Consider the following 17,728-nt stretch of genomic DNA (forward strand, 5'->3'; position numbering starts at 1 on the left):
AGTCGAAACACATTATACACGAAACCAGTCACACATTACTCTTAATAAATACTGATACGTAACTAAGAGAAAGGGCGATCTATCGATCAATTATCACGATTTTTACCATGATTTATGCATAGGATAAAATTACGCGAAAAGTATACGGCATCGCGATCGCAAATAAACACGAGTATCTTTTCGTTGGCGAATTACACGGTACGATATTTTCGATGTGCTTTGGAAAAAAACTTTCGGCTGAAATATTCGGCCTGTAGGTACGTTCCCGTTTTCGACAACGCGCGGCTCTCCTGGTTGGACAAGTGATGAAAGAGGCGAAGCTTCTTTGCACGATTTCTATGAAACTAACTCTGTCCACACACGAGGTGTTTGTAGGGACAAGTATTACGAGTTGACTCGAAAACAGGATTTTCTTCTATGCTCGTTTCGATCTCTGTCATTTTTCTAGCTGCAGAGGAGTAGGATTTCGTGTAGAGCTTAACTTTCATTGTTCCCTTGTTCGAGCTCCTATTTGACAATATTATATCGAGGCTTAAATCCACCGACGTCTATATATAAATCTGCTTTTAACCCAGAACTCGATTATACGTTTCCTCGTCTCAGCCTCTAGTCGTTCGTCATAGTTCCAGCAAACCCTGGATAATCGAATCTCCGCTTCCGTCTTTGAGATTGCAAAGCCCTTCGGACAGTACGGTACTTTCCTGAAATCTCGCTCGATTCTGTCATTCCCTCTTACTTCGTCGATAATTAAATTTAGCACGTATGGATCGATTGGTAGAAATTAACCGTGCCATTGTTATAATATATGCGAGGGGGGAATAATTATGGAATAATTAAGGAGGAAAAATATACGAAGGTACAATTTTATTCATGCTTACGCAAACATAAATCTAACGAGATGAGAATCTTTTTTATCATACGTATCTATCTCATTGAATCATTTAATGCGTCGTATTAACATCAAATTGTTTCGTATAATATGCTGTAACAATATGATATAACAATTATTTATTCATCTTTTGAAATGGAACTCGCAAATTTTGATATCACGTGACAAAATATTAATAAGAAATAAAATATATATTCTTGTTTGTACGATATTTTTTGAAACATGAATAATACGACTCACGATTAGTAAGAAATACTCATACGGATACATTTCACACACGACTACCGATATTAAGATTTAACTAATGAATAAATTTACAGCGACTGCGCATTAGCATTTTCGAATTATATGCTGTAATGTTGTACGTTCGGCTATTTGAAAAAATGGTGTCAAAAATTAGCAAAAAATACGCGTTTAAGTTAGTAGACATAGAGTACGAATAACTGTCAGTTTACTGTACGAATAACTTTGAAGTTTATTTTTCGTTCTACATCGCTCTCGAATGCAATGTATGACCTGTCATGTGCCCAGCCATATTGCAAAAAAAAGTTGAGAAGAGATACAAGTAAAAGTAGCGCTGCGACTATAACTCGGGCGAAGAGACCTTCCGTTCGTGTAATTATCTTATAGAAGTTTTAAGACTTCTGCTAACTTTGGAACGACATAACATTTTTAAAAGGATACCACTCGCATAAACTTCGTCGCTTTAAATTCAATAAAATTTCTCGTGGTTCAGTTGATAGTTGCATTAGGACGATTGAATGCATTTTATTACGCTTGTTATACACACGTATGTATGTATGTGCATCATGTTTGCTCGATGTTCTTGGCATCGCCGCGAATCAACTTACTTTTACTCTATAAAATTTCCTGTTGACAAACGACCGATCTTTTGTTTGCTGCGAACGGTATTTATTCAATGCTCGTAGTGGACAGTTTTGCTTGCCAGTGAAAAGGATTAGCGGAGTAAATGAAAGAGCGATCTAGCTAACAACGGTTTTTGAACCATCTGCACATTTCTGAGCTATGAAACCTTGGATACTATATATATACATGAAACACGAACTATGATAGATTACGTACGAAGATTTGTGAAACGTTAGCAGATGTCGCGATAAACCATTTGTTTGAGGAAATTTCACGTAGCATTCGCGTTCTCATCTAGATCGACTAATTTTAATTGCTCGCGATACGCTTTACGGAACATCATTTATGTTGGAAATTACGCCATTTTATTTATGAAACCGCACGATGGTGTTATCATTATTTCTGTCCCGCTTATCTCGAGATTACTTTCCATAACAATTTTCTTTATATACTTTTCAGCCAAATGCGCGTGAACATTCGAGATCGCCGAAGAAACAGCCAAGGCCCGATAAATACGGAAATGAAGCCTGCACGAGGCACGTCTGCTCGATAGGTTCGTACATCGAATAATCTTATTCTCAATTTTTAACTCGAAATGAACTTTCAATACATACAAGCATCAATTACGTCAAGCGTTCGGGCAAAATATAAATTGTGAATTATCGGCGCTTCCTCTTCCACAGTCTGTTCGCCAATTGCGAGAAGTGCAACATCAAATATTTGCATTTCAAAACTTGGCACGAGGCATTTAACTTCCTTTGTAAAAATGATTAAAACAAATGAACGATTTAACGATCGTGAAATTTTAGTTAATTTGTTTCGCCGAAGGAGAGAGAGAGAGAAAGAGATAGGAAAGAAAATGTAAAATTTGACAAAACAAATTAAAAATTGGACAGCCGCAGCTCTCGCGTACTAATATTTTCGAGGTCCGCACGAACACATTACATTACTCTATGTCATCCTTGAATTAAATTAGAATGAAATGAAAACCGGATTTAATTAAGTCCATGGAGTTTCACTCGACGAGTTAATTAATTCACGTCCAATGAAATTCAGATCGACCCTCCAGTACTGTTTACGCGATATCGCTATCAAAAAATTTCAACAGTGATGGGATGCCCATTGAAATAATCACTGATATGATCGTTTGTATATCGGAAAAGCTGTTGGATTTTATCTTGTAGAACTACGTTTACGTGCGTTTAATTTTTACTCGCAATTTCAGCTTCATTTACGAATCTATAACATATATCTAAATATCCAATTTATAACTATTCGTAATTAAGGTAATACGAGGAAAGCAACTAGTCAAACAAATATATAATTATGTTTCTGTTTTCATCAAAGGCATCTGCATATTTTTAGTGTACATGTAAGTTAAGAAATCCAAAACCTGTCATTTTGTTGGCGTTTGGTAGTTCTAACGTTGAGAAGACTAATTTTTATAATGGTGAGTACTAACATTTTTGGACATTAGCATCAACTATTTAATGGGACGTGTTTGATTGGATTTCTTCTACCCTATTAAATTGGGATCATTTGGTAGTTACCCGATGTCTTTTATTATTTGTATCGTGTTATATGTTATTACTCTCATGATATACGGGACGCGATCAGCTCGTTTTTCCCACGTGGCTTACTCAAATAAGCCAACCTTCCGTGCTGCAAGATTCAATGCTTTTGCGGATTTCCAATACGTTCGATGCTCGTCTGACAAGCTCGTCCTTTCGGATTTTTCAATCTGCCGTTCCAAATTTTGAAACAACATAGAGATAGTTGTAACTTTCTTTGTTAAATTATCAAACTACAGTCGAGTAATTTCGCAAAGAGAGATAGGTTATTGATTATAATAGATTGCGCAGAGGGAAATTGAAGGTACACTATAAAGTTTGCTTCCACCTAGATGCAATTAACAAATGGTTGAACAGAGAAGCAGAAGTGATTACAGATATAATAGTAATGGTTGACAATAGTAATTTAGTGTAATTTAAAGTTATCATTTTGCACCACTTTAATGAAAGAAAGGAAAGAGGAAGGAAGGGACGAAGTTATCTCGACTAGGTCTTCGTAGACTCGTTGCTAAAGCTTTCATAGTTGGCTAGTGCTTTGGACCAAACCATCGGTATAGTGGAGGTTAGGCCATAGAACTTATTTCTATGAAAGAGATGATTGAGACGAAGACTTTTCAAACTCATGTTTGATGTACCATTTCTTTGGCAAGTTCAGGAAGGTCAGCAGAATTGATGAAACTTAATAATTTTACATTTTATATCTCAACCTAACCTCGCGTTAGACAGAGTTTTATATCAAAATATTCTTGTCATTGTGTGAAAGTAAAAGGAAAGATTATATCGCTAATAATATAAAAAGGATCGTGTATGCCAGTCTCAGTTATTAGAATAAAAGCATACAAATGTATCGTAATTAGCCGTGACTGAAAATTAATTCTCTCCATCATAGTTGCCTTCTGTTTTTCCACTTGAATCGGTAAACACTTTGTTTTCTGCTAAACGTGACCTTCTCGGTAAATATCGTCGCAGACGATATGCATTATGTATATTCGTCTAGAACGTATTCGTGCACTTGATTATCGATCATCCACTTTTCGCGTGTGTCTGCACAATACGTTACCACGCTCTGTCAACATTTACGTAGCAGGACGTTCGAATTTAGCACGCGAACAACGGCTACCGACTAACTGCCACTGCTTTCAGCTACTTTAATTTCGCCTGTTAATCGACTCGTCAGGCAAACCTCCATTTCTCGAAGTGAAAAATCACAATCCTGGATATATTTGATCCGTAAATCGGCGGTAAAATCCAAATTTATTGTCAACCAACGGTAAACAATCGCTTTCGAAGCAAACTAATTCCGTCCGGAATGTCGGCGTGTGTTCATGATTTCGAAGATTTGATCGTTTCGAATCTCCCGTTACGTATCGGACTGTACTCGATTGGAAATTGCATTTAAATAATTTGTTTCGTGTTGCTTCGCGTTGTTGCTTCAAAGCGTAATGATACTCATGACCATAAAAGGAAAAAGTACATCCGTAAACAGCTCTTCAACGTTGTTTAAACAGAACTAGCTCGATTACGTTAATCGAATTCGGAGCTATACAGAATTCGAGAAAGTGCTTTTCCCATTTTCCTTCTTTCTCGTCGATTCGATCGCTCCTCAATCACGAAATTGATTTCAGTTTGAGTATTAAAAAATGAATCATTTATTTGCAGTCGACCGTCTATAAATAAAGATATCAAATATTGTTTGATATTGGACTATAGTACAGTTCACCACAACACGCTGAGCTCGTGAAAGACTTCTTCAACCTCTTAATGACTAAAATATTAATGAATGGGCAATCTCCCTTGTTCCCTGAAGATATAACCTGAAAAGAAAGCTAGCGAGCTTATTGAACAATTATACTTATACACCGTATTATAATTCAAGAAACACAAATATTAAATAACAAAAAACTTTCCTAACTCGCACGGAGCTAAGCATAAAAAATTCTTGCCTACCGTCGTGCGAAACATACGATGATCGATTCAATGATCAATGCGTTTTACTGGAAATGGAGGCACGATTAAATTTCTACGTTATAAACGCACAACTATCGAGTTTACACTGCCTATAGCGATTAAGAAAGTTTTCCAACAATGATGGAAATTAAAAGTTAGTTGTTGGTATCAGAAGATTGTATCTATGAATTATTCTAGCGAGATGAGAGTGGTCGAGTTGGCTTGGCAATACTCGATAAAACTTTGAATGTAATGCGCCATCATAATATCCTCGAGTTATTCGAATCGTAAAAATGTGAGATAAGCCAAAGAACGTTAATTTCTGTCACACTTAACGGCACGTTGTAATACGCTCTGATTGTGCTTTTCTAATTCTCTAAATCATTTCTATGATTTTCTTTTCAACGTCATAATCGTTCATAATCGATGAACATAAACGACAAGCACTGGAAAAGACGTTGCTAAATCACACATGTGGTGTGAAACAAAAATGCGAGATATAAAACGAAAAAAAAAAAAAAAAAAAGAAAAATGTGAAACCTCTCTATTAAAAAGTGCTTTCTATACTCCATTACGACTGCTCTACTACGCGCCACATATCTTGCCCGAAAAAATGAAAAGGGGAAAGAGAAAAAAAAATGGGAAGCCGTGCGAACGGAAAACACGAACTTTCCATTAAAGAATACTTTCTACATACGTAGTTCGTGTGGCGTTAATGCGACTAAATCTGTACATCTGTTCGCATCTCAGCCGTTAAAATCGGCGAATCACTGACTACACGTAACTTTGCGGTTCTCGCGAAACCATTGTTTAAGATAAAGAAAGAAGAACGAGAAGAAAATGAGGAAAAATTGTTGGGGAACGTAGGGGAAAGGTTAGCTGTGAAAAGGTTGGTGAGGAAAAGCTAAGTAAGCATGCTAATTAAGCTGACTGGTGGAGCAGGAATTTCCTGAAAAGTGAAAACCGGTTTTCCAGCAGCTTGAATCGCGTTAACGGTAAACGTTTAAATGTTTTCGATGTTTCGCTTGAATGTCGCAATTCAGCTTCTCCGCAGGGCAGAGACAATGCGAGCGAGTGGTCGCATTTTTAACGGAGAACAACTGCTTTCCCCCGGTTCTTGCATCGTCGTTGCCGCACTCGAAAAGTAGAACGCCCTAACCCCCGAGAGCAGGCTGATCTAGTTTCTCACGGCTCATCCGTACCGTCGATCAACCCAAACCGACACGACGCGATGCGACGTACGTTTTCACCTAAGAGATTACCAAAGACCGTGCAGAACACGAACTGTTCGCTTACCGTAAACCATCCCCGGCTACCGGCAGAAAAATTTGAATAATTATACCTGGCAGCTGCTATTACTTCCTCGGCTGAATCAGATTGGCGATATCTCAATTTCCAGTGGTTCGTCGAAATACGAAAACCAAGATTTATATATTTTCAATCTATGATCATGGGATTATTTTAATAGAATTTTGAAGATTTTTCTATGAGAATGATAACAAGCACGATCATACTCGAATAAATTCGGTAAAAATAATTTACGACGCTACGATTAGCAGCTTGCATCTTTTTCTGTATTTTACTCATTTCGTTCCGCTACATTTAAGAAACGAATGAACCGGAGAGAGATATAGCGGTCGGAGGATTTCTAGACTGGTATCTCCCTCGATAATAGAGACACGTAGCGGATTCGAACGTGCGTCTATTAAACAATAAGCGAGAGATATTACTTGGAATCATCGATAATCGAACGATTCGATCAGCGTAGCTGCCTCTGTTATTGTCAGGCGATCGATATTAACCGTTGGAATTAATTGCCGGTAATTTTTCATTAGCGTGCGTCGAGATAGGTGGACGATTTGGTCGCGTTGGCGTCGAAGGCGACGGGAACTGCATTTTCGGCACGCGAGCCTTTCGACTGCAGCCTAGCACTTTCGATGTTTCTTCGTGTTCCGCGGCAGTTTGAGCAGTAAGGTGAAAGCGAACGACCTTCTTGGCTCGAAAGTAAAGTCCATCGATCAAGCGATGAACCGAAGGGAACACGCCACCGTACTCACTATCAACCGAGGCTCACGTCACCGACGCGATAGTACCTACCGAGGACGACGACGACGACTACGACCACGGCGTCAGAACCACCGATTATTCCAGTCCAGACTCACGGTCATCGCTGGCTAGCGTGTTACTAGCTAGTAGCGCGGTACAAGCGTTGAGAATTATGTCACTATGCCAAGGCTCAACCTTGCCGCGACATGGTCACCGATGAATACTGTATGAGACTTTATTACCCTCGACTGTTAGACTATCGGCAAGGTTTAACTTGCTTCGTTTTCCCGAAACCACCTCCGATGTCGATCGAGTTGATTATCGTCTACGTTATTTTCGCTCGAGGTTTGCCTGGTTCGTTGAAAGTAAGAGTACCGAGGTTCGACTTTGTTCTTTTTCTTTTTTTTTTTTTTTTTTTCCTCTAGCGTGACTCTTTGCTGCTGTTTATAACTCGAGATATTAACTACAATAATTTACGCTCATTGAGACTCATGCAGGCGATTCGAGTATTTCTCGTGTTTGCCTAATACCCTTTTTCTTCTTTATCTCGAGTATAAATGGGTAATGTCGTGTTATTTCATAGTAAAATTATTTGTTAAGTCGAGGTAACGAGATAGGAAATATCGTACCGTTCTAGTAATATTTACACGAGATCCCAACAGAAAGGAGTTACATTAAAATTCGTATTATGCGTAATCCAATTTTCCAGTCTATCGGCTATCCGCTCGTAAATTTTCGATAGATTGGATTACCCGTTCGGTCAACGGATTGCCTGCTATCCGTATAAATATTCGAGATTACAGGTAAATTAGCGGTTACTCGATTACGATACAGGCACTGATAGCAACGCTTATTTCGCTCTTTTCTTTACCTTGCATTCATATTATTTATTTTAGTCCTGATTTATATGTCCTCCGTTGAACACGCTCTGTAAAACGTAATATTTGCTTTTTATTCGAAAAAGTTTATTAATCGAAGCGTCGCTAGAAGCTACGAGCTTTTAAGAGCGGATCTTACCGATATTACGAAACCATCGTGCTTTCGGATTTCATAAAATTTTGATTTCTTTATTTCCAAGCCTGATATTGCCAGAAGAAAATGTTGAGTACTACTCACGTTAATGGTATTATTTTCAAGAATAATATTAGTGTAATTAGCCGGAAACTAACAGAGATTGTTATTGATCATATCGTGATAGCATTGTATCCAGCGCTATTGCAAACGAAAGATACAGGAAACGTAAAAGAAACATATATCGACATTCAGTTTTATGTAAACTATGCTGCCGGCGAACGATATACTTCGTGATAAAATTGACGTAGAAAATCGGAAATGTCCGTCCAAACGCAGATTTATAGAAGTCGTTCGTTTTGAAAGAATACAACCGTTCTCAAATTAAAATAATTTTTACAACTTCTGTTTGATACATATATTGATACGCTCGGAAGCCGCATTGATACAAATCCAATAATGACGTTAAAATATTAATCGTTTAAATTTACTCTAGAACTTACTATTATTTATAACACCTTATAAAATATCTCTCTTATGGAAGTAAGATGTTTATTAAGAATTAAGTTACACGAAGCAAAGTTAATAAGTTCGACTTCCGAGAAATTCGCAAGAATATTCGATATTCTCTTAAATCACAGTAGACAAAGTGGAAACCAGTTGGAGATATAAATTAGGGAATTACCGGGTAATTAATTGGGGAATAAATTAGACATTACAATTAGGTACGGTAAAAACCAAGGAAATTTTCACTATGACCAACCTAGCGCAGTCGGTTAATGTACGATCGAGAAGCGCTCGCGTTAGATCGCCACTTAACGCGTCGATTGCTCAGCGAGTCTGCTAACATCCTCGAAAATTACAGCTGGTTAACCCGGTGAACTCGCTAGCGTTGAACGCTAACAAACGCTGTTTCTAAAATTGACAGACTGATACGGTCCGTCAAGCCGATTCTTGAAGCGTTAGATATAAACCGGTGGTCTTCCTGGAGCCAGTCGACCGACGCCGGATTATTGATCGGGAGTCGTGACCGGCTACTAGCCAATCGACCGTTGCCCCCTTCACAGCCTACCGATTTTCATCCTCGAATTCTGATCAGCGATCATCCCTCTTCGTGCCAAACGAGCAAACCTTCACGTCAATCAGTGGCATCGCGTAAAGCCGCGCCGCCTATTGGCCTAACCGACAATTTCTACGCGAATTTTCCGCACGCCAACACATTATAAGATATTTCTCGATAAACTCGACGAAACTACGTCCGACAGACAAATACGCAACCCTTACCTTACCTCTAGGTACATCGTGCTGATTCGTAGAATTTGTCTACGTATCAGACGATCAAAATGATAATTTCATGGAAACTTTGCATCAGTCAGGATGAATTTCTCAAACGAATTTCTCGACGATCCCGAAACTTTGTTCAGAAAGCGTTCAATCCTGATGAATTGATCAGGAAGCAAGAAGTAGCATGAAGATTTCGAACCAACTGGGAACGAATATCCGCCTAGAAAGAAGACTTTCAAGGAAGAAAATTCGCATGTTATAATTCTGGGATGTAGAATTAAACGCAAAGGGTTGTAGAACGTGAAATGTGATTCGGGATAAAAGAAATAGCAACAAATTTAGAACCAAAAATCAATTTGAGAGGAAGATGGATAATTAAAATGAACTTTAGGAGTTCTACATGCTTGAATAATGTTTTTATTTAACCAGAATTATCACAGTGACCACACCGATCGATTCTTAATTTTTCATAGAAAGTTTTTCACGTTTATACTTCTTCAGATACCACCATTTTTTTAACACTTTATTCATAAAAAGATAATAAAATCATATTGAATATTGTAGGATCTTTACTACAATTAGTTTATTTACAATAAATGGATTAAACAGATGTTGGTTAAACAGGAAACGGTGGTTGTTTAACGTGAACTAAATACAATAACGTACTATAATTAAGACAACTAAAAAGTTAATTTGTAACTCTCTTCACCACGGTTCCAAAGCTCTCTCTCTCTCTCTCTCTCTCTCTCTCTCTCTCTCTCTCTCTCTCTCTCACGCGGACCACACTCTCTCGACAACGAAATTTACACTCTCTGAATTTTCAACTAACACTGACTATTAATTCGTCTTTCTCCCTTAGCATCCCTTTGTCTTTTGTCTTTTGTCTTAGCCCCATCACGCACGTGTTCCCCAACCGCTCTTGGTCAGGGTCACGCAGGCCTTTTCCGCGAAACTATTCGATTGAAGGACCGACGATACATTGCTGGGCCTCTCGGCACTTAGGCCTTCTCGCGACATTGTTTATAGTTCGCCGGATACCTCTTAGGCCTTTCGTCCACGATACTACAATATTTATATTAAAACTAAATACCTAAGAATATCTGTAAGATTCATTTCGGGTAACGCTCACCATCCGGGTAACACGCTTCATCAAAGAGAGACCTGCAAAGTTAAAGAAGTTAATTATAAGAAATCCTTGGAGAAAAGAATTCATCGAGGGATTAAGGAATTTCGTAGCTAAACTATAATACTAAGCTATAGCTACATGCGAAGTTGGATCGATTAAAAGACCGCCGACGAGGTGACGAAGAATAAACTATTTATTCTTCAACTTCCTGTATTTCTTTAAATTGCGACTTCGCCTCGTTTTATGCGAATCTTCTGGTTGAGACAGTCCGATTCGCGGTATGTTCAGAAGATGGCAAAACCCGAAAAAGCGTTCACGCGTCATAAATGTGAAAGGGGAAACAAACAAAAAAAGAAAGAAAAAAGACGAAAGCAATTCTTGAGCGGCGAAAAACGATGAAAAGATGGGGGTTAAACTCAACCCGAACGGTCAATTCTGCGAGAAAGACAAGAGACTCGAGTGTACCAGTGCGAATGTTACGCTACCGAGGAATCAAGGGGAAGCTTTTAAAGAAAGTAATAGAGGGATATAAGGCTGTAAGACGAGCTACGATGGTACGAGATGAGAAAAAGCAACGAAGAAGCTAGCCGAATAATTAAAGAATCTATTAAAAAAATATGGTTGTCGAGTAACGAAGAATGCAGAATGTTAACGAGCGAGAAGGGAGAAGCGGTTAATTGAAAAATGAGAAATGAGAAACAGATTTGGTATTGGATAATGGTGAAATAGGATTTTCTTTCTCTTACTTTCGCTTCGTCTTTTCTCATCTCAACCCTATTCCTTTTTTCTCTTTCTTTTTTGCTTTTCTTTGCTCCCTCGTTCCTTCGTTTGCATCTCTTTGCCCCTTTACTTTTCCTCTTTTTCCAGTCCTGATCGTATAATGATTGACTGTCAGCTTCGCAATTTGTCCGTCAAAAAAGACTCTATTGAAAAAGATTTCCCATGTGCACTATCGCTCGTAGGTATCTGGACAGTTCTAAGTTATTGCAAATACAAGTTATCGCATTGAGTATCCAAATGCTTATAGATGGCAATGTACGTATGTGATAAATCACGACCTCAGGAGGGTTGGAAAAGTTGAGTTCAGTCGACATCATAATTACGTGCAAGCAATTAATGTAACATATATATGTATAATAATAGCAAGGCCGCGTTTAACGTCCTGATCCCGGAGCAAGTGTCTCTTGAAACAGATGATGTCGTCCGATGTAAAAGAACGTTATCGACAGCTGCTGCTATTGTAATTGGGTACTTAAGGTTTAGAGGTTCCGGACACTTAACTTTACGATCATCCGAAGTTCATCGACTCGAGTGTTCCGGTCAAGTAGGAGCTCCGAGCAACCTGATATCAAACTTCCATCCATTCTCATTCTTCTTTCTGTTTAGCTCGTGAATTCTTCTTACGTAGTCCAAAGAATATATAGGTTTCCTCCACTAACCTTAATAACCTCGCGAGACAATTAATCGATCGCCTGAAATTTTATTCCTTTTCTTTTAGACGTAGAAATTAGATGATTCAGAAAGTTGGTAGCGTTTTTGATACTATAAAGACTCGTACAAACTATCTTAATTTGTTGTTAAGAAAGATAAGTTTTTAAAAAGAAAGTGTTCTTTTTGCTAGAAACTTTCCAAATAATCCAATACCAATACATCGTATACGTGTATACTCCCGGTGTAATTATTTCCCGCGGAAATTGGAAAATTCCTCGGGAAGAAAAAGTAAAATTGAACGAGTTTGCGTTAAACAACGATAGACAGTGAACAGGGCATATCCTGCTACCTCATCGTGGTAAGTAGTATTACTCTATAACTGGCCAGGCGCTGGCGTTCACCGCACCAAATATCACTTAGCTTTAATGAAAGAAGTTCATTAGAGAATACATTTTTTAATATCGTCGATGTGCAATGTGTCCGGAAACCTATAGAAATTACGGTGCAACGTGACGTGGCAAATGTTGATATTATTCTTTACGTTGTCGACTTTGCTTTCTCAGTACTTTCTTTTTATCTCTGGTCCACCTAACAGAAATTCGCGACGTTAGTAGCGCGTGGTTCATTTAACCGTCCTCTGCTTTACAACAGCAAGATAAAACACGCCGCGCATAGAGTGCAGCAATTAAGTAAATCCGCTATGTAATTTTGACTCACAATATTAAGGCAACAACTTCTATGAAACCTTTGTAAAAAAGGGAAATATTTTTGTTCATGTGACTGGCGTGAAGTCAAATGCGAAATCGATAACACTTCAAAATTATCGAATGGTAGCATGATTTCCCTTTTGTAACTTTTGCTTTTAAAATAAAGCTCTTACTAATGGTGGTTCTGCTAGCGATATTTGCTATTTTATCTTGCAATTGGTTTTGAAAATCTCAGTACTGCAAATGGTACCTGTCGCGCATGTTACGAATTCCAAATTATTTCAAATTATTCGAATAGAAAAAAGAAATTAAGAAAATCTGATTCGAATACTTTTGAAAATCACAAGATCATTTTCCTTTTTTTCTAAATATACTTGTCTGACCTTTCTATTGCTAACAGGAATGTAGTATAAAACAACAAACGAGAGGCAGAATGGTCTTTCTTTAGCTTGTATAAACAGCTATCTACGACAAATTTATATCTGAATGACAGCCGTAAGTTGTTTAGTTTGCAGTCTCAATGTTAACTCTGCTACTGTTCCGTTTGGCACGATTGCCGCCTTAGAACCAGTTGCTTCATATCAGAATTAGTATGGCAACTTCCAACAAGTAGAAGCATTCTCTCAGGAGACGAAGTACGAGCAGATCTAGAAATAGAGGGAACACGTTAAACGTGCAACCAGATAGACATGGTTTGTTCGCACAATATCTATCTTTAATTAGTGATTAACGATCCATGTACACTTATTAACGAACAATCATTGAACCGCTACTGGAATCGTGAGCAAGTAAGGAATTTTAGGTTATCTATCTTCGTTATCCGACTAAATGCAACGTTGCAGCTCGTATATTAGAATTTATGAATCGCTCTAATTTGAGAAATATACATTTTTGTTACAGATTCGACTCGGATGCAATGGCTGGCCCAATTATGGGAACAAATAACGTGCGACGACGGTGTAAAACTAAACAATCGAAAACATGAAATTCGTAGATCGCAAATGTAATTAAAAAATGAAATAGCACCACGTTCGTTACACGCTCTTTGAGAAATTTCGAGTCGAGGCAGCTTTATGCTGTTGTGCAATTTCCACGATACGTGTCTCTTGCGTACAAGAAAATATCCTAACCGAGCGAAATTTTCGCTATTTGCAACGCGTACTGTTTGCCCGCGCTCTCTTCCTTCGGAAGATTGTCCGTTTTACGAGATTAAGTCTGTCTGTAGGCGATTCGTGTAGACACCTTTTTTTTTTGCCTCGGTAACGCGAAAAGATTTCGTAGGCAAAAAAATGGAAGGTAATCTGGAAGCATGTAAGCAACGGCGACGGCAGCAGCAACAGCGGCACCAGCAGCGATGGTGGCACCATCAACGGCAACTCCAGCAACAACAGCTAACCAAGAAACGGAAACATGTGGAACGTTTGAACGTTAAAAGAACATCCCTCGGTGAATGGTAACCGCGGCGGCGGCGGTCCAGTCCAGTCGGCAGTATCGGTAAAAACAGTAGCGAGTGAAACGCGTCGAACGAATACAAGTATCATCGATCGCATATCAGGTGATCGCGAGAATGATATCGCGCGTTTACGCGTTGCCCGCGCGAGCACGATCGACACCGAAGTCAACCGTAATAGACGCGACGTTAACAAAGAACGAGAGCAACGACGCGTTCCAAAGGGAATAACAGGGAGAGAAAAAGAGAGAGAGAGAGAGAGAGAGGGGGAGAGAGAGAAAGAAAGAGCGAGAGAAAGAGAGAAAAGTAAAATGAAAGAGTGGCCGTTTGATACAGTCAATTAAGTTGCCTCGTCGCCATTAAATTTAAGCAGCGGTAAAAGCGATCGCTTTCAATGCACACGCGCACAATGAGATAGTACGAACCGGTGGCAAGATTACTACTTGAGTAATCGGAAGCCGGCTAATAAAGCCAATTAAAAGTGTCAATCGGTAATCGATAGATCGTGTCTCGCTTTTCTAACAGACACTCGGAAAGTATTCGAGCGAAGTAGAAGAAAAGGATGGCTACGGTTCCAAGACGAACCAGTTCTAGCCGATGCTGGCCTGGTCTCTTAACGGCCGCTTACCTTTGCGCCTTCGTCCTGTGGATCGACGGAATGCTCGGCTGCGCCGGGCAGAGGCCGAAAAATATAGGCACGAAGAAACGAGACGTTTACATCGCCGGATTCTTTCCGTACGGTAGTCACGTGCCTGAGAGTCACATCGGTCGTGGTGTCATGCCTTCGGTCAAGCTCGCTGTTGATCATATCAACGAGAATCGCCGTGTCCTTAAAAACTACCGACTGCACATGTGGTGGAACGACACAGAGGTAAGCGCCCGTCATTTCATTTATTCTACGTTTACGTGTGTAATTTTACATCCATGCTGCTGCTCGTGAGTAGTTTGCGAACAATCTGCAAACTATGTTCACTAGCAGCGTGAACTTTTACGTGCAGCGAGTGAAGTCGTTAGCGAACACTGTTCGTCCGGAAGACGCATCAAAGGTACATTAAAGGGCTTCTTCGCGACAGTCCTGCATACGTTTTGTTCAAGAACAGTTCGCGAACAGTTTTGACCAGGGTGAATCCAGCATAAACGTGAAATTTCCTAGAAGAGTCATGACAATACGCGACTGCGACAGTTGAAAATTGCTTTTCGAATTGCATGTTCCTCTAATCTAATTTTTACCTCACACTACGTCTAATGTTGATATGTTGGAAACATGTTCATTTGTTGACAGGATATATTAATCTCGCGGCAGCTTGATACACGAATTTTTATTCGAAGCAAAATCGTCAGGTCACACTCGATTCTCATCGAGCTGTTTCGAATTAGTAATTTCAAGCTGCTCGTTCGATTCACGCCGCTCGAATTAACTTCGGGACGCAATCTTACTCGTTTAATTTATTTATCCTATGCATATTCATTAGATTCGTACGGTGCGCCGAACTTTACCGAAAAATCTATTACGCATATAGATATTCCGTAAAATCAATTTATTCGTTATCGTGCACGGCGCAACTGGTTTACGTGTTGCATGCAAAAATATCAACTCGAATAACCGGGGCCAATTTACCCTTGTACTTGTATTCTCAACGTTCTCATAAACTATGATATCGTCATTTTCAGTTGTGAATACTGACAATGAAATGTGTCCGGGCGTTTCACGAGGGAAAGAGAGGATGTTAAAATTACATTGCCGTTCAAATCGCGTCATCCTCGCGTTTAAGCACACCTCGGCTTGGAGATCGATTCGCTATAAAACAAAGAAATGGCGCATACGCGTTTTAAGAACTTTCAAATATCTGACATTCCTACTCCACACGGGAGTCGATTGCGAAAATATCGGAAATATTTCCGACGCGGTTTAATAGAAGAGCGAGCCATTCGGTATATCATCGATGTTGAGATATTTGCAGAAATTGACTCTAAAAGTGAACTGTTTCTCAGAACCCAAGGACTGTTGCTTAAGTCGCAGAAAAATAGCTCGAATCTTTTCATCCATAAATGGTCGTGTTATTAATCGCTTTCCTGAAAACTTTGCTTCTTCCAGTTGTGTCACTTTTCTAATAAACCGACGATGCACAGCTACACACTTTAACTTTGCTTCATATTTATCGCAGATGCTACTCGGAACTTTCGAGTCGCTCTATCCTAACTCGATTTGTACTTTCAAAGCGCAAACCGATAGGTGATAGCGTAATGAATACACGCGGTGTTCTATATGGCGAAAAATAATATACGACTGTTGGAATGTTCTCCTTTACTTTTATTATTACTATTATTGTTAAAAATACTTTATTATACACTGATAGAAAAAAGTGACATTTCACGATTTTTAATATGATTTGCCCTTTCGTCGACAATCGATATTCGCTCGGGAGAAACGTGTCGACGTGTGAGTTATTTTTGAGGGTAAAGAAATATATAGGGAACGTTTGATACGTCGATCGATCGAGAGGTCGGTTCCGGTCTCGATACTGTGCAGATATCCGGTCCTGATCTCTTACCAATCAACTTTATAAATCTCGCCGTACCCGTCCAATACATTGAAAATTTTCATACGTGTTAAACGTCACACTTGCCTTTTTAAGGATATGGGTCAGTGGGTTCCCAAGAATTTTGTGCTTCATAAAATAGTAGCGAAAACGAAGCTTTTTCGACGTTTTTATTCGATTCCTCGCCAGTGGCTAGATTCACCTAAGTGCCTCCGTAGGCAGACATATTTCTTAAGCCAAATCAATTTGTTTATGTCCGAACGTAACTTCTTATTGTTGTACGGTTTCGAAAAATCTAAGAATACTATTTATTAGATATTTCCATATCTACCATTCCAGGATACTTGTATCTATATAATTACAAAATAAAACTGTGAAGAGTTATGTTCTAATTTAACAATTCGTGTCTTCCGTTGTATTAAATTTTGGATGTCGAGAATGTAGCTGTCTGAATCTTATAGCCGTGAATCTAAAGAGGTTTACATTATTAATAACTCTGATGGGTGTTTACGTTTCAATCTTCTGGCTAGGTAGCTTAGTAATTTGTTGCCAAGGGATTTATACGAGTTGCAATTCCGGTCTCGTGCACGAGGACAAATATCGTTTGTAAAAAGTAGAAATGCATTAAGCACGTTGCTTTGAGCGCCAAATAAGATGCCGGCGTGTTTGAGTATAAGAAACAGTTTGTTTCAAGTGTCTCTCTGGCTCTGAATCTTTCAAGTGTAAACGGCTTCACGTTAACGAAACTTCCTTGACTCTCGTCGCAGAGCCTTTTAATTGTAATCTCCTGAATATCGAAATCTCCGGTATTCTTTGTCGCGACGGAACTACAAACGGGAACCGATTACGAAGCTAATAA

The 17,728-nt window shown here is 39.0% G+C and overlaps 2 protein-coding genes across 5 annotated transcripts in view; one reads left to right on the plus strand and one right to left on the minus strand.

Moving 5' to 3' along the window:
- Mrpl51 (mitochondrial ribosomal protein L51) overlaps positions 1 to 17,728 on the minus strand; it is a 77,837-nt gene that overhangs the window by 28,449 nt on the left and 31,660 nt on the right. The window lies entirely within an intron of this gene.
- The window catches only part of Gaba-b-r2 (gamma-aminobutyric acid type B receptor subunit 2), an 84,769-nt gene that overhangs the window by 9,580 nt on the left and 57,461 nt on the right, over positions 1 to 17,728 (plus strand). For 3 of the 4 annotated variants that reach the window (XM_072015241.1, XM_072015243.1, XM_072015242.1), the window contains exons 2-3: positions 2,216 to 2,309; positions 13,780 to 15,200. In XM_072015241.1, coding sequence (XP_071871342.1) covers positions 14,892 to 15,200 — 309 coding nt within the window. In that variant the 5' untranslated portion in view covers positions 2,216 to 2,309; positions 13,780 to 14,891. The remainder of the gene's footprint in view (positions 1 to 2,215; positions 2,310 to 13,779; positions 15,201 to 17,728) is intronic. The other variant, XM_072015244.1, reaches the window with a different exon arrangement.

This window comes from Bombus fervidus, chromosome 13, assembly GCF_041682495.2.
Source record: "Bombus fervidus isolate BK054 chromosome 13, iyBomFerv1, whole genome shotgun sequence".
Lineage (NCBI taxonomy): Eukaryota > Metazoa > Arthropoda > Insecta > Hymenoptera > Apidae > Bombus > Bombus fervidus.